Below are 25013 nucleotides of genomic sequence, written 5' to 3'. Positions count from 1 at the left end.
AGTCAGAGGGGTATTCTGCTCTTTTATAAATTAATAAGTTACATAGAATTATGTTTTTAATGTGCTAGGCCTAGAAAGGGGCTTATTAGCATAGTACAGCAAGGCCCCCAAGGGAAAGTGGTTTACTTCAGCGCCTTTGCCTGGCATGGTAATTATTCGGAACAGACCCAGCAGTCACTTTTGAACGTACTGTGCTATTAGCCAGGCTTTCCACATTAATTTGCAACACAATTCAGCTGATTTTAAAAAGGAAAAGTTTAAACACTGAATAAAACCTCCCCAAAGAAGTTGTGACCTAAAGTTGTTTTGTACTGCTCTCTCAGATACCTCCTTTTCAAATTTGCATATATATATATATATACACAAAACTTTAGTAACTTTGGATGGAATTTAACATATATATAATTGATTTCAGAGGGGAAGGGAGAGGGAGAGAGATAGAAATATCAATGTTGAGAGAGAATTATTGATTGGCTGCCTCCTGCATGGTCCACAATGCAGGCATATACTCTGACAGGGAATTGAACCGTGACCTCCTGGTTCATAGGTTAACACCAAGCCATACCAGCCAGGTGAATTTAGCATATTTAAATAGCAGCTATTGAGTCATACAGGAGTTCATGAGAAAACAGTTATTTTTAAAAACTGTTATATCACCTATAATATTTACACACACATTTTAAAAAATTAATTGTGTTCTAGTACAAATATTTGTGTCTGAATGAATTTTGAAGTCTATTGGTTGTGGAAGGTGCTATATCATAAAGCATAGTCAGGCTCACATAAGCCTGGACCTATGATGGCACCTCTGTTGGGACTCTGCTTCCTGATCTTGGGTTGGATTACAGGCCTTGACTTTGGAGCACTCAGTGCACAGTTGTTTTGGGGGCCTAGGCATCTGGTATGGTCACAGGGTGGAAGGATCTTAACCAATCGAGTGGAGCCTACATGGTCTGAATGCTGGATTCACAGTGTTGTCAATCCTAGAAGGTCCTTTTTTGCAAGATATGTGAATGAAGTGTTGGTGTCTCCACCAAGAAGTGACAGATACATTGGGGACTTTGTCTTTTGGTTGATTAAAGTTTCATATGCTCTATGAGAAAGGAAGAAAAGAAGGAAAAAAGGGAGGGAAGAAGGGAGGGAAGAAAAGAAAGAAAAAAGAAAAGAAAAGAAAAGAAAAAAGAAAAGAAAAGAAAAGAGAATAGCTATTTTTCCAGAATTTAAGAAAATGGAATAAGGTGTATCCTAATCCCATTATGTAAATTTCAAGGCAGTTTCAAATATATTACTACACATGACCTAGCCCTACGGTCTCCTCCCAGCCCCCTGAAGAGGCCTGATGTGCTTTGGTAACCAGCTTTCATAGATGAGGGCCCCGAGAATGGTAGGTTTTGTAATTCATTCAAATACACATAAGGGGCTAAAGACTAATTAGAATCTAGGAAGTTTTACTCTTAGAAGAGAATTTCCCCCATAAAATCATATTGGTTCTACAATTTAGAAATAACAGTGTGCATTCTGTAACTCTTCTTGTTAATTCCTGTCGCTTGACCTGCACCAAATGTATGTCTAGATTACTGTAGCTGCATGGGTTTCCCGTGATTAACATTCACTGACAGGACCAGCAAGCACACCACACAGAGCCATTTCCGCCACTGTTATGTTCCGTTTTTAAAGTACAGGATATCTGAATTTTCAAGCACAATCTCTTTTAAAGAGAAATGGGGACAGGATTGAGAATTGTTTGCTCTCTTGGGTGCTGGGGCACAGAGCAGAGAGTGGTAAAGTGTTTGAAAACCTACCCAGCTACTACTTAGGAACATGTAATTCAACTCCCTCCTCATCCTCACCCTCCACACACACACACACACACACACACACACTCCCAGATTAGTTAGCTGGCTTATTTCTGAGGTGATACTAAGCTGAAAACATCCTTGTAGAGTGACTTTTCCCTTTCTTCTGCTTCTGGAAGAAATCAGAAGCCAGAAGAATCCAGAAGAAAGGGTCAGCTGACAAAACATGGTATTGGAGCTTGGTGCAGCTTACTAGAAAACCTTAGTACCCCAGCAAGGTGTACAGGTTTCTTTAATCCTGGTGTATTTGCAATTCCCTGCAATCTGCACGGTGTTAGAAACTCCAATGCATTAGTTAAATTATGATCATGGAAAATCATCAGTAATTACTTATTGAAGAATAAATCCTTGGCTGAGACTGTTTTGAGTAACTTTTTATTTTGAAATAATTTCAAACTTACAGAAAGGTTACATGAATAGTACAATGATCTCCTAGAAACACTTTACCCAGACTCACCAATAGTTTACATTTTGTCCTATTTCCTCTCTCCTTTTCCCCTTCAATGCCTCTCTCTCTCTCTCTCTCTCTCTCTCTCTCTCTCTCTCTCTCTCTCTCTCTCTCATATATTGAGACACTTTCCCTTTGCCTCAACAATCAGTATATATTTCTTAAGTACATGAACATTCTCCAACAACCACAATGCAGTTATCAAAACCAGGAAATTTAATATTGATATAATTACCTAATCTACAGTCATAATCAAATTCATCAATTAATCACAAAATGTCTTTTAAAAAAATAAAATAAATATTTATTGTTCAGATTATTAAAATTGTTCCTCTTTTTTGCCCCCATAGCTTCATTCTCCCGGTCCCACCTCAACCTCTGCCCTAACCACCTTCCCATTCTGTCCTCATCTATAGGTATACAACTTTTGACCAGTTTCTTTCTGCACACCCCACACCCCTTTCCCCCAAGAATTCCATTCCCTTTTTATGCCCCTGATTCTATTATATTCACCAGTTCATTCTATTCATCAGATTTTTTAATTCACTTGATTTTTAGATTCACTTGTTGATAGATATGTATTTGTTGTTCTTAAGTTTTATTTTTACCTTTTTCTTCTTCCTCCTCTTCTTAAAGAATACCCTTCAGCAGTTCATATAATACTGGTATGGCAGTGATGAACTCCTTTAGCTTTTTCTTATCTGTAAGCTCTTTATCTGATCTTCAATTCTGAATGACAGCTTTGCTGGGTAGAGTAATTTTGGTTGTAAGTACTTGCTATTCATCACTTTGAATATTTCTTGCCACTCCCTTCTGGCCTGCATAGTTTCTGTTGAGAAATCAGCTGACAATTGAATGGGTGCTCCCTTTTATGTAACTAACTGTTTTTCTCTTGCTGCTTTTAAGATTCTTTGTCTTTTGCTTTTGGCATTTTAATTATGATGTGTCTTGGTGTGGTCCACTTTGGATTTCTTTGCACTTCCTGGACTTGTAAGTCTATTTCTTTCACCAGTTGGGGGAAGTTTTCTGTCATTATTTCTTCCAAGAGAGAGCAGTATCTTGCTCTCTCTTTTCTTCTGGCACCTCCATAATTCTGATGTTGGTACACTTGAAGTTGTCCCAGAAACACTTTATACCATCTTCAACTTTTTGGATTTTTTTTCCTTTTCAGGTTCAACATTTTTTGCTTCTTTGTATTCCAAATTTTTGACTTAATTCTTGTGATCCTCTAGTCTGCTGTTGGATCTCTGTATATTATTTTTTTATTTCAGTCAGTGTATGCTTAATTTCTAGTTGGTCCTTTTTCATATCCTTGAGGGTCTCACAAAATTTACCACCCTTTTCTAGAAAATTCTTGAAAAACTTATAACTGTGATTTTGAACTCTACATCCAGTAGTTTGCTTTCCTCCATTTCTTTCATTTGTGACCTATTTCTTTGTCTCTGCATTTTGGCTGCTTCCCTGAATTGATAGAGTGGCTTTGTGTGCTAGGTGTCTTATAGGGCCCAGTGGCTCAGCCTTCCCAGTTACCTGAGGTGGATAGTCTTGGTGCACCTCTTTGGGAGTTGTGTGCACAGTCTTGTTGTAGTTAAGCCTTGATTGTTGTTGGTATCATTGGGAGGAATTGACCTCCAGGCCAATTGGCTGTGAGGATCAGCTGTGTCTATGCTGGGAGAACTTATGTGCTGGAGACACCCTTATGAGACAAGGCTTGCAAAAGCCTCTGCTCAGCTTGGATGGGGCAGAGTCTCAAGGCAGAGCCAACAGCCATGGCTTCCCATCAGCCCTGCTTTTAAGAGACCCCATGTCTCAGTCTCCCATGGTAATCGCTGCAAGCACCTCTGAGAAAAAGCCACCCTCAAGTTTTGCCCGCTGCCAGACAGTCCAGTTTCTCCCCCAATGAGTCTGCATCCCCAGAGTCTCACCCAGAACTGGATTTCAGAGCTTTTGGGATCTTTTGTCTCCTTCCCACTTGAAAAAACCAGCCTTCTCTGTGTGTGCCTCCATACCTCTGCCTTCTGCAGCTTCCATGAGACTCTGTGCTTTTCTCTTTCCTTCTAGTTGTAGAATTTCCATTCAGCCAGCCTTCCATGGTTCTGGATGATGCTCATCTTGTCTTTTAGTTGTAGTTTTAAAATTGTTGTGTGAGGCAGCAGTTTAGGTATTTACCTATGCAACCATCTTGGTTTTCTCCACAAAATGTCCTTTTAGCTATTTTTTCAGTCTACATCTATTATTGCTTTTAGTGTCATGCCTCTTTAGACTCCCTTGAACAGTCCCTTAGTCTTTCTTTGTCTTTTACAATCTAATATATATACTAAAAGGCCAGTGGACGAATTTGTGCACAGGTGGGGTCCCTCTGAGTGGCCTCCAGGGATTGGGCTGAAACCCGCAGTCCAATGCTGCCTGCAGCTCCTACCTGCAACTCCCACTCATCCTGGCCCCACTACGCCTGCTGCAGGCTCATGCCCAATCAGTCCAGATAGGGAGAGGCTTGTGCTGCCATAGCAGTGCTTACCAGCCTTGAGCCCTGTGTCTGGTGCCTTCCCAAGGGGAGTTGTCTATGGGATCAAGATGAAACCAGCTCTCTTACATCCCCCAAGGAGTCCTGAATTGCAAGAGGGAAGGCCAGGCTTAGGGGCCCCACCAGTGCATTATTGGCCCAGGGAGGGACTGCAGGAGGGTTCCAGGTTATGTCTGTCCTATCTTGCTCATTCCCAATTGGCCGGACCCCAGCAGCAAGCTAACCAAATTGTCTCTCTATAGTCGGAGCATCTTCCCCTGGTGGTCAGTGCACATCATAGTAAGCAGTTGAGTACCCTTAGCATAACATTAGTATATTAGGCTTTGATTGGTTGTTTGGTTGTTCTGCCCTTCAGTCTATTTGCATATTACCCTCTTATTATATAGGATATTTGTATTTATTTTTGGTTACTTCTCACCTGAGGATATTTTTCTATTGATTTCTAGAGAGGGTGGGAGGGAGGGGGGAGAGTTAGAGAGAAACATCGATGTGAGAGAGACACATAGATTGGTTGCCTTCTGCAGGAGCCCTGACAGGGAACTGGGCAGTGCATAGAGCCTAACACCTAGGCACATGCTCTTGACCAGAATCAAACCCATGACCCTTCAGTCAGTTGCCCAACACTATCCACTGAGCCAAACCGGCTAGAGCTATTCATTCATTTTTATTAGGTTAAGGATTCATGGATTTTTATTTCATTCAATGAGTTATAATTCCATTGTTTATTTTTGATATTCCAAATCTCCCAGATTTGGCTAGTGATAGTCTCCTCAATCAGACTCTAGTGTTTTTGTGACTTGTTCAAATGATTCTTTGAGAACTTTCTTACTTTTTGGCAAACTGAGATGTTCCAGGATTATTTTGGACTTTTCATGACCCCGCATTGGAATCAGCCATTTCTCTAAGGAGTCCTGGTTTTTTTTTTTGAGTGGGGAGTGATATTTAAAAATGATCATCTGGGAACTATCATAGTTTTCCGTGTATAAGATGTTATTTTTTCTAAAACAATTAGACTGAAAATCGAGGGGCATCTTATACACAGAAGTCAGCCAAAGAGGAGCCAAGGGAGTGCATAGCTGCCCATACCTTGTCAGACAGCCTTCCTCCAATCATGAGCCTTATTGTTACTGATATCAGCTGGTGCCATAATTGGAAGTGGAGGAGGAGAGTGTGCAGGTGGAACAAGGACCCGAGCTTTCTAAGTCCATAAAAATGTCAAAAAATAAAAAGATAAGTACCAATAAATGATTGTCTTACTCTGAAAAATTCAAACTAAATGTAATCAGCTATGCAAAAGAGAATGCAAATAGAACTATAGAGAGACAATTTGGATGTCCTCCCACTGAGTGTTTGATCAGACAGTGGGGAAAACAGAAAGAACAACTCCTTAAGATGCCAAAAAAGAAGAAGGCCTTAAGAGGGAAGCCAGAAAAAATGTTTAAAATATTGATTTCTTAATTTTGGGGGGCATCTTATACACGGGGGCATTTATACATGGAAAAATATGATAATTGTGTTCAATGCTACATGTTTGTCATTGCAACCAGTCCTATTCAGTAGACAAAGCTAGGAAACATATGTCTCTGAGTATTTTTATATCTATCTTCCTTATCTATCAATAGATGAAAATCATTGAATTTATTCTAAACCTGCATTTATATGTTCTAAACTTCCCCTTTACAAATTTAGAATTTTCTTCCCCAACAGTGAGAAAGCTGCTTTTCACTTTCTTTTTTATTGGTTCAAGCAAGCATATAGAGAAGGTTGTTCCCGAATTGCTAACCTATACCTAGCAACAACACAAAACTACTTACTAGAGCTCAATATTGATTAACAGATATTTTTAGAAAAATTTGTATACAGCAAATGCACAAACCTAATAGGCACAATTCAGTGAATTATGATCTTTGTTATCCACACTTCTATGAAGATAAAGATTTTTTTAAATCATCCCAGAAAGTTCCCTCCCCGAGTCAATAGCCTCTTCAGACAGACACTTTTTCTGGTTGTATTTTTTACATAGAAATAGTGTTACTGTTAGGGTTAGGGTTAGGGTTACTTTGCTTACCCTAACCCTAACCCTAACACTTTTTCTGGTTGTATTTCTGGTTGTATTTCTTGGCTGCATTTTTATCAAGTAATTTTTGCATGCTGGGAGATTTTTAAAAGAAATTCAAAAATATTTTAATTTCTTATAGATGGATGTTGAGCTATGACATAGTATTTTTAAAAAATATATTTTCATTGATTTCAGAGAGGAAGGGAGAGGGAGAAAGATTGAAACATCAGTAACGAGAGAGAATTATTGACTGGCTGCCTCCTTCACTCCCCCCTACTGGGATTGAGCCCGCAGCCAGACATGTGCTCTTGACCAGAATAGAACCTAGGACTCTTCAGTCTGCAGGCCGACTGCTCTATCCACTAATCCAAACCAGCGAGGGCTAAGACACAGTATTTTTAAAGTAAATTAATGTATATTATACACCCTTGCCCAGCCTGCGTGCATCAGTGGTTGAGCTTGGACTTATGAACTAGGAGGTCATGGTTTAATTCCCTGTTAGGGCATATGCCCAGGTTGTGGGCTCAATCCCCCACAGTGTGGGGTGTGCAGAGGCAACCAATCAATGATTCTCATCATTGATGTTTCTATCTCTCCCTCCCTCTCCTTTCCTCTCTGAAATCAATAAAAATATATTTGAAAAAAATACACCCTTGAACCCAAATGAAATCCAGATCCTTATTCTGGTCTCTGCTCTTGAAAATCCTTTTCCCAGTCTCTCTGGTTCACTAGACTTCAGTCACACTGGACACCTTTCAGGTTCTCGACCACATCAAGTTATTCTCCACCTCAGAGGTTGGGCACCCTCTGCTAGAACACATTTTCCTTAATCTTCACCTGTCTTGGTTTTTCCTCATCATGTAGATTTCAGCAAATCACCTCCTCTAAGAGATTGTCCTTGACTGCTATACTTAATGTTGCTCACCACTTTTCTAGAATCATTCTCTGTCACTCCCTGTTTTATTTTGTACAGAGCTTCCATCATACTCCTAATTTATTTATTTACTTATTCTGTTATCTATTTGTATATCTATTTTTTTAATTTTGTCATTGTTATTTTCTCAGCACATAGAATAATGCCTAGCAAGTGTGTGTGTGTGTGTGTGTGTGTGTGTGTGTGTGTGTATATTTGTTGGATGAATAAATGATCTAATAATTTAGCTTGGTGATCTTTATGATATGCCTTCCTTAATCCCTAGGGATCTCAAAGAACAAAATATTTTTCTTACACAAATTATTAATGAATATAAGCCAACATTTTTGTCCTTTCTTTTATTTTTTTACTTTGCTTACTCTTCCTATCAGCAATACAATAAAACTGTCTTATTGTGATATGACTAGACATAAAAGTTATATATTCATTGTTTTTTGTTCTTTTTTTTGAGCAACTACTCAGAAAAAGTACTTCCACTTTGAAGTGATGGAAATATTAAATGTAAACATTTTTGCTTACATAAGCATGTTAAGTTAGAACCATAAAAAATGGGCTTTAAACTTGGCCAAAGGTTGCTTCACCTGGCAGATTGCTCAGAGCCTTCCTTTGCCTGGAAATGAAACTGGGTTTTGTCCCTGGAGTAACATAAATACGAAAGAATGTGCCATCAGGGATAGGAGCTAGGCCCTGGGACATGCTCCTCTGCTCTGTGACGGAACACAGCTGCTCCACTCACAGGGCAGCTCCCGACAAACCCAGAGATGATTTTGTGATTATTGACTTGTTGCTCGACCACTTTGTGGTGAAGAGAGTGATAGCTCATAAATGGGTTTATTTTTGCTCATCCACAATTCACGTATTTTTAATTATGGCACCTGAGTGTGGATGTAGACTCATTTTAAGAAATGTAATGGATATAATTACACAGTTGATTGTTTTCTGTGGGAGTAGAAACATAAGGGCTGTCAGAAGAGACAACATGGATTTTGTTTGTGTGTGTTTGTTTCCAAGGAGCATAGCAGCCACTGATCATGAACCAACAGATGCCAGGAAATCCTTCCCTTGTTTTGATGAGCCCAACAAAAAGGCAACTTATACAATTTCTATTGTCCACCCCAAAGACTATAAGGCACTTTCAAATATGCCGGTAGAGGTGAGTATTTTTGAAAAATTGTTTGTTTATGAATATAGTTAGTTTAAAATATCAGGTAAATTATCTGATTTGCTATGAAAGAACACCACTGAATTTTAAAATTAAATGTGCTCTAATAGCTTATTTAAAGGTTTCAGAATACATTTCCTTTGAACTCCTAGAGTCTTTATCCATCTTTATTATAAATACTAGAGGCCTGGTGCATGAAATTCATGCAGGGAGTGGGGAGTATCCCTCAGCTCAGCCTGCACCCTCTCCAATCTGGGACCTCTCAAAGATGTCTGACTGCCCGTTTAGGTCTGATCCCATCAGGCACTCGGACATCCCTCTCACAATCCAGGACTGCTGGCTCCCAAATGCTCACCTGCCTGCCTGATTGCCCCTAACCACTTCTGCCTGCCAGCCTGATCACCCTCTAACCACTCCCTGCCAGCCTGATCAACACCTAACTGCTCCCCTACCAGCCCAACAGCCCATAACTACCCTTACCTGCTGGCTTAGTCACCCCTAACTGCCCTCCCCTGCAGGCCTGGTTGTTCCTAATTGCTCTCCCCTGCTGGCCTGGCAGCCCCCAACTGCTCCACCCTACTGACCTGGTCCCCCCCCCCCAACTTCCCTTCCCTACAGGCCTGGGTCCCCCTCAACTGTCCTCCACTGCAGGCCTGATTGCCCACAACTACTCTTCCCTGCCGGCCATCTTATGATGGCCACCTTTGACCACATGAGGGCAGTCATTTTATATGTTGGAGTGATGGTCAATTTGCATATTACTTCTTTATTATATAGGATTCCTCAAAAAAAAAAAAAAAACCCACAAGAACAAACTAAAACAAACAATATCTTAAGAGGATTAAAAGTGAACTGCCACCAGTTATCTATGCCCGAGTGTGAATTAGTTTGTCAACTTTTCTTCCAGTGTCAGGCACCTGAGCAATTGAGTTTTGATTGGAGAAGAAAGTTGACAGGATAAACTTAACATATGAAGCACCAATAAAGAAGACTAAATCAGAGTAAAATGTTATTAGAATGTCTTAGCATGGAAGGGGAAGGGGAAGGTGGGAGGTAAAAGAATTCCAACTTTAGTAACTTCTGCTGAAGACCTCCCCATGCAACCTTTAACTTTTGCAGAATATACTTCTGGAAATCCTGGAAAGGAGAGACTATTCTGAATCATTAGGAGATCAAAACTAACGCCAGTAGGTTTTTATTGCAGAGCATATTACTCCCCTGGAGCTCCAGTGCTCCCATACAAGCACATGTGTACACACCCTTGCTTTGTGAACGACACATCATTTCTACTTCAGCCTCCCTTGTTTAATCCTTTTTAAAGCTTCTCACTGGCCTGTGACTTACTGTGTGGCTGCAGGGCAAGTGGGAATGTTTAAATAATGGGTAGTAGGAGTTGGGCAAGTATTCATAGAGGGAGTATTAGGAGGGAAACAAAGCTGGCGTAGAGAGAAAACCAGACAGATGGGATCAGTAGTTGCACCAAGCAATGGAATCCTCTCTTCCCACAGTGGGGCAGTGACTTTAGTGACCATCTCTTGGGTCTGTGTTGTAGACAACCAGACAAAGAGAGCCCAACATCCTGCTATGCCTAGTACAGCTATTGCCCTCCTGCACATGCTCAAATCAGCTAATACCTATTTAGTTCTTTCTCTGTGCAAGGGTTTGAACTCTAGCCTTGTCTTCTTTAGGAAACCACAGTATCTCCTCAAATATTATGGTGAATGGGGGGGGGGGGGGGGGGAAAGGGGGACATATGAATACTTTCAACAATAAAGATTTTTAAAAATATTATGGTCAAGATTGTGTGCTTTATGTTGAAAGATAACTAACTCCTGTCCAGTTTATATCACAGTCAAAATTGTATTTCCCTGAGAAGCTTTATACAGTGTATAGTTCAATCACTCTTTCACAGTAATGAAAATAAAATAAAATAAAATTTCTTATAACCTTTTCAACAACATCATTTTACCCCTAAAGAGATTATTTTACCCCTAAGCTTTGACAAAGGACTTCTGAGTAGGAAGTCAAGTTCGGAGTAGTCATTTGTCTTTTGACATGGTTGACCTTTTGATAAATAAAATATTATATTTTGTTTTCAACAGAAAGAAGAGTCAGTGGATGACAAATGGCAACGAACAGTTTTCCAGAAGTCTGTTCCCATGAGCACTTACCTGGTGTGCTTTGCTGTGCATCAATTTCACCCCATAACGAGAACCTCAAAGAGGGGAGTACCTGTGAGTCAAATTATAGTTTTCAAAAATTTTATCACTTGTGCATTTGTAATTCATTTTCTACTTTTTTGAGTGTTTCTCTCCCCCCACCCTTACCCCATGGGGCAGACTAGAAAAGTTACCCAGGTCTGTGAGATTGATGGTACCCTGAACAACATAGAAAAATGTAAGCTAAAAGGATATGGATGAATAATAGACAAACACAACAGACATAGAAATGGGTAGCCTCAGTTTATTAGGACATGCCAAATTTAGTAAAATGGTTGCGTATCTGTGTGTGGTGGGGCACCAGATGGTCCAGAGAGGGAGGAGAAAGCCAGAGGTGGACCAAAATCCTTTGAGTGACAAACAGTGAGAGGTGGGCGGTGCCATTTCTGCAAGCATAAGTGTCAATAAGCATTTTATTAAAGTTTAAGAAAATATAAATACTAAGTTTATTTATAATCAAGATAACTATTCAATATTTTCTTTTAAAAAACCAAATAGTTTTACCTAATCATTTTTCTCATTTTGGAGGCCCCCATTTTGCTTCTCTCCTAAACACTAGGCCTACCATTCCATGTCTGTGTTTTTGTGCTGCATAATAATATATATCCTCATAGTTTTTTCAATATCATTTTATAAGAAATTATCACCCCATTTTAAAAATGAGAGAATTAAAATTTAATAATTTTAAGTAATTTGTTCAAGAATACTCAAAACACAAGTGGTGGAGACTCAAAATCCTCAAATCTTCCCAGACACTGTGGCCTGCTATGCCTTTTGAAATATGATATTCTGAAAATATCTTTATCCTGCCTGGCCATCACTTGAAGAAAGGAGTGGATTTCTCTATTTACTGTAAAACTAGCTCCAAGGGAAATTTACCTTAATGTTGGTACAATAAGGGTTGATATTGAGATATCCTAAACCTAGGTTTTTAGTATGCTGCCTATACTGTATCTGAATTATAGCAAATGGAGGAATACTCATTTTTCAAAGGGACTTTGAAAGGCCTTTTCAAAGGGGTTGTCTACATCCAACTTTTGTCTTTCCTTTATCACATATGTTGCTTTGATGCTCCCATTGGCTAAGAGATAATATTACTGTGTAGCTATATATACTGGCTGGGGGAGCCATTGGAACCTGTATAAGTTAGCTGAGCTCTAAGGATGGGTTTCACTATATAGAGAATTTGGAAGTATGTAATGGAAAAATCTAATTTGGAAAAGATCCCCAAATATCTTTCAAGTGGTAAATAGTTCTTAAATGGGTCTTCTATCAGAGCTGAGTGCATAACATTCTATTTTAAACCAGTGAAATTTTCCTCTTTTGGTTGGGAAATGAAGATAATACTGTTGGATTGTATTACTTTCTAGTCATCTGTTTGATAAGAGAGGAACAGAAAGCCAGACTCACTTTGGATACTTACCAGAGACTCAAGTCAGGAGAACTCAGTGAAAGTGAGATGTGGAGCTGAGAAGAGTAGATGCCTCCTCCCTCTGCCCCATGTAGAGGAGACAAAGTTTTTCCTCCTGCAAAAACCTGTGCTCTTTTTAATTATTTACTTGGACAGAGCATAGCCAATAGTAGTAGTTGAACCATTCATTATGTTAAAACTAGAAGTCCAGTGCATGAAATTCGTGCATAGGGCAGGGTCCTTCAGCCTGGTCTGCACCCTCCAATCTGGGACCACTTGGGGGATGTCTGACTGCCGGTTTAGGCTCAATGCCTGTGGGATCATGCCAAAACCAGTAGTCAGACATCCCTCTCACAATCCAGGAATGCTGGCTCCTAACTGCTCACCTGCCTGTCTGCCTGATCACCCTAACCACTCTGCCTGCCTGCCTGATGCCCCTAACTGCTCCCCTGCCTGATCCCATCTAACCACCTTTGCCTGACTGCCTGATCACCCCTAACTGCTCCTAACTGCTCTCCCCTGCCAGCCCAATCCCCCTAACTGCTCTCCCTTGATGTACTGATCCCCCTAACTGCTCTCCCCTGCCAGCCTGATCACCTTAACTGCTCTCCCCTGCTGGCCTGATCCCCCTAACTGCTCTTCCCTGCTGGTCTGATCCTCCTAACTGCTCTCCCCTGCCAGCCTGATAGCCCCTAATTGCCTCTGCCATGGCCCTGCCATCGCGGCTTTGTCTAGAAGGACATCCAGAAGGTCATCTGGAAGATGTTCACTCTAATTAGCATATTACACTTTTATTAGTATAGATATCCTTGTTGCTCATGAGAAAAAATTATATTGGAGGACCTTGTCCTAAAAAATGTTAAGAAAAAAGGTAACTGAGTTGGAAAGTAGCTCAGAGGTATTTTAAATCTGCATATTTCCTTTTGTGAATGTTAGATGTATTGCATTTTTATTAAATCCTTAAAAAGAAAAAAACAGAATAACTTGAAGAATAATTTACAGTAATTTAACAACAGTGGAGGCCAGCCATTGGTGGATTTTTCTACAGCTTTGTTGGCAAGAAATCTATGCCTGAGGTCTTTTTCAAGGTTAGTTGAAGGAAATAAAGGTTTTAAAGTAAATAAAAGCACTGAATACTATGCCCCAAAACAAAGTTATGTGAATTAACTCTTGAGCTAAAATGTGCTTCTCTTGCTCTTGCAGGAGTCATATCATGGGAAAGAATATCCCCAATAGGCATGTTATTAACTTTATAGTTCAGCTCTAAGTCTCTTATTGGGATATACTGCAATCCATTTTCAAATCCAGAATAATGTGAGTTATTAATATATTTTTAAGTTTTTGGAAGAAATAAAGCAAGTAGGAAAAAGGAAGAGTCCCATATTACCATATGTAAAATTATTTTAAACTAGAGGCCTGGTGCACAAAATTCATGTATGGGTAGGGTCCCTAGGCCTGGCTGGCAATCAGGGCTGATCTAGGCCTTCTGGCTGCCAGCCAGGGACTTCCTTCTGGCTGCCAGCTGGGATCTTCTTTCATTCTGTGTCACACCTGGTGGTCAGAACATGTCATAGTGGGGTGATAGAACTTCCAGTCTCCTGGTTGAACTTCCGTGGGAACACTTTTCATATTAGCCTTATATATATATAATCTTAATATATATATATTAGATTAATAGGCTTGTGATGCTATCTGAGGTACATTTGAACTACATCCTCAGCAACTTTGCCAGTGAAACTAGCTCCCAGGGAAATTTACCTTAATGTTGATATAGTAGGGACTGCTACTGAGATATCCTAAACCAAGGTTTTTAGTATGCTGCCTATGCTGTATCCAAATTATAGCAAATGGAGGAATATTCATTTTTCAAAGGGAATTTGAATTTTAAGCTTTGCACTAGTCTCCAAAGAACCATTCAGGACATGTTAAATGGCAAGGGCAATCCTTGAAAAACAGTGAGTTCTAATTAAGTCTTGAATTTCTTTGGGCATTTGACCTTTGTCTTCTAAAAGAACGGTGTGCTAAAAAGAGCAGTTACCTGGCAGATTATCCAACTCTTGGCTTTCATGAGAAGAGGAAGTTGGGAAGTATTGTTCACTAAGAGAATGCTGGTTGAAACTATCCATTTAAATAGGTTTATGCTATAACCATATGAATTATAGTAATTCAGTGAAAGATTATATTGTACCTTCTTCCAAAAGGTCTCACAGGATGGTTTCTGAATAGTTACACCTAGAATTATACCTGTGAATGAATCCCTCCAACTTGCCTAGGTCTTCTTTCTTGCTTCCCTCTCATAGCCATTTTCACTCAGGCTGTGTGTGTGTGTGTGTGTGTGTGTGTGTGTTTTGGTTTGCTAAAGTTTTCCGAAGGATTTTGATTTTATAACATTTTATTGAGTACTTAAATTCTTTCATTTTTTTTTATTGGTTTATTCTAAATTAAGGGCTCTAATTTTCTCCAAAGGAATATATTTAATTTAGGAAGCCATAGAAGATTGCTAGTGATTCTTATTCTCTATTTAAATTTTAAAAGCACACCTGAAAATAAAATCTTAGTAAAACAATAAGTTCTATGAGTAAGTTATATTTTAAGTGTTATTTTTTGTTTTTAAAAATGTCTACTACAGTAATAATAATCAGCAAGCATCAAACAAATTTTGACTTGAATGGAAAGTGAGCTGCCAAGAAATGCTTTGTGTATCCTAAATGCCAGCGTTGGGTTTCTTCTCAAACAGTGTTTCATAGCAGCTGAGTACTGAACTCAAAGTTCTGAACATGTTTTCAACATTTATAGTCACAGCAGAAAAATAGTTCTCAGTCACCCAAACCTCAAGCCAAGGTTGTGCATATTTATAATTTATGGGTCCGGAGCAAATTAAAATTTAGAAAAAATGTATCACAACCCTGTGATTAAGGCAGTCACCAACAAAACCTGAAAATAATGTATCACAATTCCTTTCTACCAAGTTTTATCCCCCTTCACTTCCTGCCCACTACTGAAAACCATTTTGAAAAACAAAAACTTTGTAAAGTTAAACAAATATATATTGCATTCAGTAACTATGTACCTTCAATATGCATTTATAGAATTAAAAGCAATATAAAATTATGTTTTCTTTCCAATCCTTCTACCTCAGCATTGATAATGAAACAGATGGTTCCTTCAACCAGATTGTTTTATCAGTCTTTATTGAGTGCCTACTATGTGCAGAAGGAAGATACTAAGCCCTAAAGGGAGTAAAATATGCTAAGATATCAGTACCTCAACAAAGTTGTGAAAGAAACGTAGCTGTCTGGTTTCACTCAAATATGCTTTCAGGTCTTTGTTGGTCATACCATCCCTTTGACTACTAAAGCCCTCACCTGCGATTTTAGGGGCCCTGCAATAAATATCCTAGGCCAGTGGTCGGCAAACTCATTAGTCAACAGAGCCAAATATCAACGGTACAATGACTGAAATTTCTTTTGAGAGCCAAATTTTTTAAACTTAAACTTCTTCTAATGCCACTTCTTCAAAATAGACTCTCCCAGGCCGTGGTATTTTTGTGGAAGAGCCACACTCAAGGGGCCAAAGAGCCACATGTGGCTCGTGAACCGCAGTTTGCCGACCACTGTCCTAGGCCATTTAAAGAGATGTGTGAGCAGCTCAGATGAAACTCTGCAAAACCTCAACAAGATGGACAGGTGCTAATTCTGCTGGATGAGAGGCAGTAGAAGGGCAAGTTGTTGTCAATAGGTAAAGTGTGACCATACATGTTATCATCTATAAAATATAAATAATGAGGTGTTAGTAATTGTTAAATATGAGAAGAGGAGGAAACAGGCAAGCGACAGACTTGGGGCATTCCTAGGCAAACCTGGATGGGTGATTGCCTTTATCAGTCGGAGATGCTCAGCAGATGAGTGCAGTGAGGACATGGAGTCAGCACTCAGCTCACCTGCAGTGCTCCCCAGGGATGGTGGGAACCCTGCAGGCCCCGGCCCACTTCTGACCAGGAGGAACAGCAGCACTGGGGCTGGCAGTCTGTTCTCACTCATTTCTGTCTGTTCACATGGTCTTTCCAAGTTCAGTGCCACCTTCATCTCATACCCTAACATACCCTTCCAGATTCTTGCCTCATCCCCCTTATTAACCCCCCGCCTGCCAAGGTGACTGTCATCAAGTTTTTTGAGACAAAGCCATCTAGACTTTCCTCTGTTCTCTTTCCACTCTATCTTTACAACATACATTCCGTGGTTTGCTTTTGCTTTTTCTTGGTCTTCTGTTTTTATTGCTAAGAGCCTTTCCAAACAGGCTCTTGCAAATCGAATGGTTTTGGTTTTTAAATGTATTGTGGTCATGAAAAGCGTAGTTTGGAAGAAACTTAGTTTTTCTCCCCCCTGCATTCCCCTCATGTTTCTCATGGTAATGTGAATACCACAACTTGGAAGTCAGTAGCCTATGGGGAAGGGCGGACAGGGAAAATTGCGGAGGTTAATAGTTCTACGGATTATCTCTATTGATACCAGTGCTCTTGATTGTTTTATTGAGTGCCTGCTATGTGCAGAAGGAAGATACTAAGCCCTAAAGGAACTAAAATATGCTAAAGATGTAAAATTATATCTTAGCCATATAAAACTCTTAGTTAATGCTCACAAGAATTTTATGAGATAGTTGTTATCTCTATTTTGCAGCTAGAGAAAGTCAGGTTTCAGTGGCAGCTGTAGAGAAAAGAGGCAGTGTATGGCCCAGCCTGCGTGGTTCATGGTTAAGCTTCAATCTATGAACCAAGAGGTCATGGGTCAATGCTGGGTCAAGGCACATACTCATATTGTGGGCTCGACCCCCAATGTGGGGCCTGCAGGAGGCAGCTGATTCATGGTTCTCTGTTATTAGTGATGTTTCAATCTCTCCCCATCTCCATTTCTCTATTTGAAATAAATAAAAATATGTATTTTTTAAAAGAAGCAGTATGATATAGTAAAAACAAGCTTTGTACTGAATTCTAGTGTCAGTTCTGCCTTAAGACTTCATTTTTTTCTCATGTATACAAATAGGGAATTTATTTTTAAAACTAAGATTTTCATTAGGGGTCCACAGCCTTATTTAAAACCCTGTAGCTAGTTGAATGTTGGAATTCATATTTGTGCAATGTAATAGAGTAAAAACATTTTGTATTATTAACTGCAGTGGGTTCTGGGCCTCAAATGCTAATCAAACTAATACTTCTGCACAGTATTTGCACACAGAGAAAAAGAAAGATTATTTTAAAAACCTCCTATCAGATGGTAATGTTAACTTCGTTTATTTTTAACATGTAAAAAGTTTTTATTTTTCAGAGCCCTTTCAATTTTATAATTGTGGGAGCTGGACTAGTGAAAGGATTGGGGTAAAGTTATCATCAGTGATGCAAAATATTCTATTCTATTATTAATAATAATGTCAGGTTTGTAGAATTGATGTGTAGAGTGAGACATTACCTGAGAAAAGCTATATTCCAAAAAAAATTTTTAAGTACTCCATAAGGCTAATAATTATTCGTAATGATTACAATACCGGGTTTTCTACTTGGTTTTGGTTTTAGCGACCTAGTAATCATTGAACGTACAGAAGGCACATGGCTTCATTAGGTTGTTCTGAGAGACGGGGAGCTAGTGGGTCTAACCATTGTCCAAGGGTCACATAATGGTTTTGGAATTCTTAATAGTCTCCCTTCCATTTGAGTATCTCCAGGAATCTGAAAAATGGACCTAAGGCCTGACTCATGATTGGCCACGGTCACTCCCTTTATGTGACCCTTTGTCGTGGACTGACAGCGGTGCTGAGGCTTAGCAGATGATGGAGGTGTTAGCCTCTGTGTACAGCCCAAAGAGGAAAGGGGGTGCAGATGGGCCTGGCTGAAGATGAGGCCAGAGAGCAGAAAGGCTGGGCGGAGGGGGATACTTTTTAAAATCTCCAAATCTAAACACCACAGAGTTTTGCTGTTGCCAGGTTGGCATCTTTAAAGTAAAAATAGGGTTGTGATATTATTACACCCAGACTTCGTGATCCCCAAGGACCACCAGAGAGCCGAGTCCCATGCAATAAACAAGAGTCTCTTCCATGCCAGCATGGGCCTGTCCCACTCACGCCCACAGCATGGCGGAAGAGAGCTCGAATTTCGCCGGCCAGGGGTTTTACTCCGGTGGTGATGTCACTGTTTTGGCTGACCCTGATTGGTTGGGTGAGGGCTAGGGTCCAGTTGCACAAAATGGAGGATAACTCCGCCCTGCCCCACAGTGGAGTCAGGGTTCTAGTCAGGAGTTCGCCCGCCCTGCCCTGCTCTCTCATTATACGGCACATAGGACCGACACACGGATATGCTTTGGCTCTGGACGCTTAGGAGGTTAATATCCTGTGATTGCTTAGCTCAGTTGATAAAAGCAATGGTCATAAAATATGATCCCAGATCCTTCAAGGTGAGAGTAGATAAGAGTCGTAGCTCACAGGTGACATGCAGATTGGCCTGACCTTAAGAACAGAACGTAACTCCTGTGGGGTGGTGTTTCTCAGAACAAAAGAGGAAGGGATTGGTTTTATCTGGGCTGAATTTACATTAATATCAGTCCTAGTCAAGGACACTGCATTCCTGGTGCTGAATTACGACTTGGCAGAATTAGGAGAGTAAGAATACCTGATTATATGGCCTCAGCAGCCTTCTGCTGCAGGAAGTGAGCCTCCTGGCCTGGGAAAGGAGAAGACTGTGTAGAAAGAGCCACTGTCTTTCTCCCCTGCATTGCTCCACGTGGGGTAGGAGGCCTCACTGTTATCTCCCCTTCCCCTTCCTCAATCTCCCCGCCCCCCACACACACACATTCTGTGCAGCGCTGAGTCCAGAGGAGCTGCGCTTCCTGAAGTTTTTAATGGCGGCGAACCAACCTGGTGGAAATTCTGAGGGAGTGTTGACACACTAATTAGCTCCCAGATGAAACATTCCAAGAGGCTCCATTTGCAACCTAGGAGTCCTGCACGCACGGGAGGCTCTGGGTTTCATACGGAGCAATCATTTTGGCTCCGTTCAGCGGCCCCCAGCTGGTTCCTTAGCTTCACTTAACCTCCTGGAGAATGCGCGTCATTCCACAGGAGGGCAGAGGGGAAATGTATCTCCACTTATGGCAAGTAAAAAAAATAAATAAAAAAATTAGAGAGCAAAAACCTCCGAGAATGTTGGGATGGTCATTGAGTGAGTTGTGTTGCCTTTGGAGACAAAAGTGGTCACATTTTCACGTAAGCAGATAAAACAAGAATGTCAAGTACCCAGTGGGAGTGGGCGCAGAGAGCCAGCACTGGCCATTTAAGGGGTGTGCCCTCTCCGAACTTGTCTTTTAAATTCCTGGTCTCTCTACTGTTCTGCTAAGCAAAGATGGCCCAGATGTGTGCCTCAGTAAAAACCAAAACTAGCAATGCAGTTGAAATAATAAAGAAGGAAAATAGGCATAATTTTTTCCTTTAACGATGAGGCAGCCGTTCTGGTTAGGTATATGGGCTGGAACTAACGAGATGACTGCATCTTTGGTTTTGCTTGATGGTTTTGAATTATTTTCTTAAAATTCCACAAGCATATTTTATTCGAAGTCTTTAAAACCTTGTTTCTTTCAAGATATTTTTAGAACAGTTTTTTTAAGTATAGTTTACAACCAAATTAAGGGAAGGTACCAAGATTTCACATATACCCCTGCTCCCATATATACACCATTTCTCCCATTACCAATACCACTGCCCCAAATAATACCTTAAAAAAAAAAAAAAAAAAAAATCCATGGATGAACTTACATTGACACACCATGATACCCAAGGTCCGTAGTTTACCTTAGTAAACTTAGGGTTAATTTTTGGTTGTACTTTCTATTTACAAAGCATTTCCAAGGCTCTCAAAATCCTCTGAGCTTCACTTGCTCATCTCTTCCTCCTCCCCACCCCCCACCTCAAGCAACCACTGATCTCCTTATTGTCTCTATAATTTTGCCTCTTCCAAAATGTCACATAATTGGAATTCCTAGTATACAGGATATAGCCTTTTTCAGATTGGCTTCTCTCATTTAGTATTATGCATTTATGTTTCCTCCCTATCTTTTCATAGCTCCATTGCTGATTCCTTTTTAGAACTAAATAATTTCCCAGAGGTACCACAATTTATCCGTTCACTCACTGGAGGACATCTTGGGGAATTATGAATAAAGCTGGTGTAAACATCTGTGCACAATTTGTGTGGACATGTTTTAAACTCCTTAGGTTGAATGCCAAGGAGAGTGATTGCTGGATCATATGGTCAGAGAATGTTTTATAAGAACTACCAAGCTGTCCTCCAAAGCGGTTTTACGTTCCCCATCGCAATGATGACAGCTCCTATGGCTCCTCATCCTCACCATCATTTGGTGTTGTCGGTGGTCCAGATTTTGGCAGTTGTAGGTGTCTAGTGGTATCTCCTTCTAATTTGCATCTCATTGGTAATACATGATGTAGAGCATCTTTTCATATATTATTTCCCATCTGATATATTATTTGGTGAGGTATCTGTTAAGGTCTTTGGTCCATTTTTTAATCTGATTGTTTTCTTGTGTTTTCAGGGTTTTGTATATGTTGGATAATATACCTTTGTCAGAGATGTCTTTTGCAAATATTTGTTCTCAGTTGTGGCTTGTCTCCTCACGTGGCACTGTCTTTCACAGGGCAGAAGTTTTTAGTGAAGTCCATGTTGTCAATTATTTCTTTCATGGACCATGCCTTTGGTGTTGTATCTAAGAAGTCACTTTCACATCCAAGATCATCTAAGTTTTGTTCTATTTTATCTTCTAGGAGTTTTATAGTTACATATTTTACATTTTAGTCTAGTTTCAAGTTCTGTGAATGGTATAGGGTTTGTGTCCAGATTTTATTACTTTTTACATGTGGATATTCAGTTGTTCCAGCACTATTTTGTTTTAAACACACACACACACACACACGCACACACACACACAACTGTCTTGCTCCATTGTATTGCCTTTGCTTCTTTATCAAAGATCGGTTAATTATATTTATGTGGATCTATTTCTGGACTAGCATGTTATATTGATCTATGTGTGTATTTTTATTTTTTTGCTATACTGTCTTGATTACTGGTGCTTTTTAGTAAATCTTGGAATCAGGTAATATCAGTACTCCAACTTTGTTTTTCCTCTTTCAACATTGTGTTGACAATTGTGGGCCATAGATGCTTAGAAATAGTGGTGGTGGTGGTGGCGGCGGCGGTGGTGGTGTAATCAGTACGTGGTTGGTTTATAAATGATGTCACAATATAATATTCTAGAGACCTATAGAATGCTATAGCTTATCAAGAGGCCTCCCATTCAGGAAAATCTTAAATCATTTTATTTTAGAATCTTCGAATAGAATAGTTAAAATATCAAAACAGTCATTGGCATATGGATAGAATAGTGGTAAACATGTACCCAAGAGCTCTTTAGATGAGAAAAATCACATGATTGATTTTCCAAAGACAAATTACACATAGATGATACATAGATGATAGATCGATAGATGACAGAGCAGAAGGAAGGTGGGTAGGTTGCTTTATACTAGTACATCGATACATAGATATTAAAATGTCAATAAGTTTGAAGTAGAAAAGTGTAAGAACATTTTAAAAATGTGTTAAACAGTATGCCAAGCATTATCTTAAATTATTTCTAATCATTGACATCACTCAGCGAGCCATGCTTTACACATGAGTTTCAGAGATGTGACATGACTTGTCCATGCAGAACTGAGATTCAAATTGGGCTTATTTGGCTCTAAAGCCCACCTTCTTTCCACTGCTTCAAAAGTTTTATCAAATAGAGAATCATTTTCACTGAATGTTTGTGTTTTGTTTAATAGCTCACTGTATATGTCCAGCCAGAGCAAAAGCACACAGGTGAATATGCTGCCAACATAACTCAAATTGTGTTTGATTATTATGAAGAATACTTTTCTATGAATTATTCACTTCCTAAATTAGGTAAGAATCATTTATTTTCTTATTTTTAATATTGTTTTTGTTTTCACTTAAGTTAGTTAACTTCCTCCAGGTTTATCATACTTAGTTAATACCTATCCCTAAATCTTTTTGTTGTGTGCCTACAGTATGTGTTTAATACTTAGTAGATGTGGAAGGATCTATTCTGGATTCCTCCAAGAATATCTATACTCTGTTCTTTCCTGATAATATATAGTCTTTTCTCTCCAAATAAAAATTAAAGTATTTTACTACACAAAACTACAGATGTTGATAATGAAGGACCAGAAATTGCAACCTACATCAATGGGTTTCAATAGCGTACTCTGCTTCCTTACCATCAATGAGCTGAGAAATAAGAATAAATGATGCTGTCAAAGTCCCATGTGCATCTAGTCTTTCTATTGTTACACAGGACTAATTCTAGATTTTTCAACAGTTAAAACAATGGTGCTCCTTCACTAAATATTTTTTTTTTTCTGATGGAGCAGTTTTATTTTTTAAATAAAAATAGAGCTATCAATAAATCAAAATGATACTGATATGATACTTCTATCAATAGCAGAAATTCTTTATTGTAACCTCAATGGTATTAACAAAGACTTTAAATGGAACACCAATATCGATGTCTGATAACATTCTTGATGCAAAGCAACTGGAATGCCAAATTCTCTACATGGGAATGGCTGTGGCTCTAAACAGTGTATAGATTTTCTCTTCAATGGCAGTAGATGCAGTTTCTTTTTTGATTGCTAAGCAACTATTACCAATAGAGGAGACAGGAAGAGAAACAACTTTTCATCAAAATCTGAATGTTTAATAAAATGTTCCGCATATCAATTTAAAGGACTTTTTTTTCTCTTTATCTCACTTGTACCACCCAAGAAATCCTAGGAAGTGGAAATCTCACATATTTATTTCTCTCTTCTCTTTGCTTTGTTCCTTTCTCTCCACAAATACTGCTGCCACTACTACTACTACTACTACCACCACCACCACCACAGCCACTACTCTTACTACTTCTACTTCTACTACTACAACTGCTACAATTACTATTACTGTCACAACTACTATGACTACCACGTCACCACTACTACTTCTACTACAACTGCAACAATTACTACTACTGCCGCAATTATTTTTACTACTATAACTACTACAACTGGTATAAGAACTATCACTGTAACAGTTACTACTACAACCTATACTACAACTTCTTTTCTTCCTTGTTTTCATCCTCCTATTCCTCCTCCTCCGTATTTCTACATGCATTTCAACTCTTTAAGTTTTTCCCCAATCTTTTCAGTATTGACTCAATCTTAGACTTCCCTTAGAAATGACTTTTGTGTTTATTAATCCCCTCCCCAAAAAATTAAATTCTTCATAACACTATGGAAAATATTGGCCCTTGTGGGGAATACTTCTCTACCTTTTAAGTGGTATTCTTGTGAAAAAGACAAACAAACAAAAACCAAACATAAGAATGAAGATAATATGAAAAGTAAACTATAGGCATAATCTTGACCTCCGCTTAAGATCTATCTATTTTTATTCTTTTATAAAAAGCTTTAAGAATCTCTATTTTAACCGGGAAATGCCTTTCTTATATATTCAATGGAATTTTAATTATTTTCACTTATGTGCCTCATTTAAATTCTATGTAATGATAAAGAAATTCTTATTATAGTTCACTAACTGGATGGTAATCTGTGCAGTAATCAAACAAAATATTTTCTGTTTTAAGATTACAAAATTGATCACATGCATAGTTGCTAATGAAGAGCTCTTGGGACGAATGGTTCTTCCGTCAGGCATGTACCTGTTGCGGCTATCCCCAGTAGGGTTCGCAGCTGAGATACTCTCTCGATGTTCTAACCTCTATCCGCTCCTTCCTTTCGTAAATCATAAAACATACAAAAAAAATATCATCTGGGAATAGTAAGATAAAACCGTCAAAATAAATAGGAATTGATAAAATTCAACATTTTAGACCTGGAAATGAATTTAGAGAGAATTGAGTCAATTCCATCTTTTTAAAGAAATATATTTTTATTGATTTCAGAGAGGAAGAAAGAGGAAGGGAGAGGAAGAGAGAGAAACATCAATGATGAGAGAGAATCATTGACAGCTGCCTCCTGCATGCCCCCTACTGGGGATGGAGCCTGCAACCCAGGCATGTGCCCTTGACCAGAATCAAATCTGGGACCCTTCAGTCTGCAGGCTGATACTCTATCCACTGAGCCAAACCAGCTAGGGTGTCAATTCGATGTTGATCCAGCTACTTTAATACATACAAGTGGATGGTAAATTATTCATTCATAGGGAGTCAGGTTGACCTCAAATTATACAGAGTTATGGAAAAAGTAGAATTTATATTTCTCATATTCTGTAACCTTCGATAGA

General features: G+C 39.2%; 1 protein-coding gene across 1 annotated transcript in view; it reads left to right on the top strand.

Moving 5' to 3' along the window:
* The window catches only part of LOC118702706 (glutamyl aminopeptidase), a 78688-nt gene that overhangs the window by 8020 nt on the left and 45655 nt on the right, over window positions 1-25013 (top strand). Inside the window, exons 2-4 of the mRNA XM_036408940.2 lie at window positions 8833-8974; window positions 11086-11217; window positions 22493-22613. Of these exons, the coding sequence (XP_036264833.1) occupies window positions 8833-8974; window positions 11086-11217; window positions 22493-22613 (395 nt within the window). The remainder of the gene's footprint in view (window positions 1-8832; window positions 8975-11085; window positions 11218-22492; window positions 22614-25013) is intronic.

Source organism: Pipistrellus kuhlii, unplaced genomic scaffold, assembly GCF_014108245.1.
Source record: "Pipistrellus kuhlii isolate mPipKuh1 unplaced genomic scaffold, mPipKuh1.p scaffold_m20_p_1, whole genome shotgun sequence".
Taxonomy (NCBI): Eukaryota; Metazoa; Chordata; class Mammalia; order Chiroptera; family Vespertilionidae; genus Pipistrellus; species Pipistrellus kuhlii.
The sequence above is the reverse complement of the archived record's forward strand: the minus strand, read 5'-3'. Positions and strand labels throughout refer to the sequence as shown.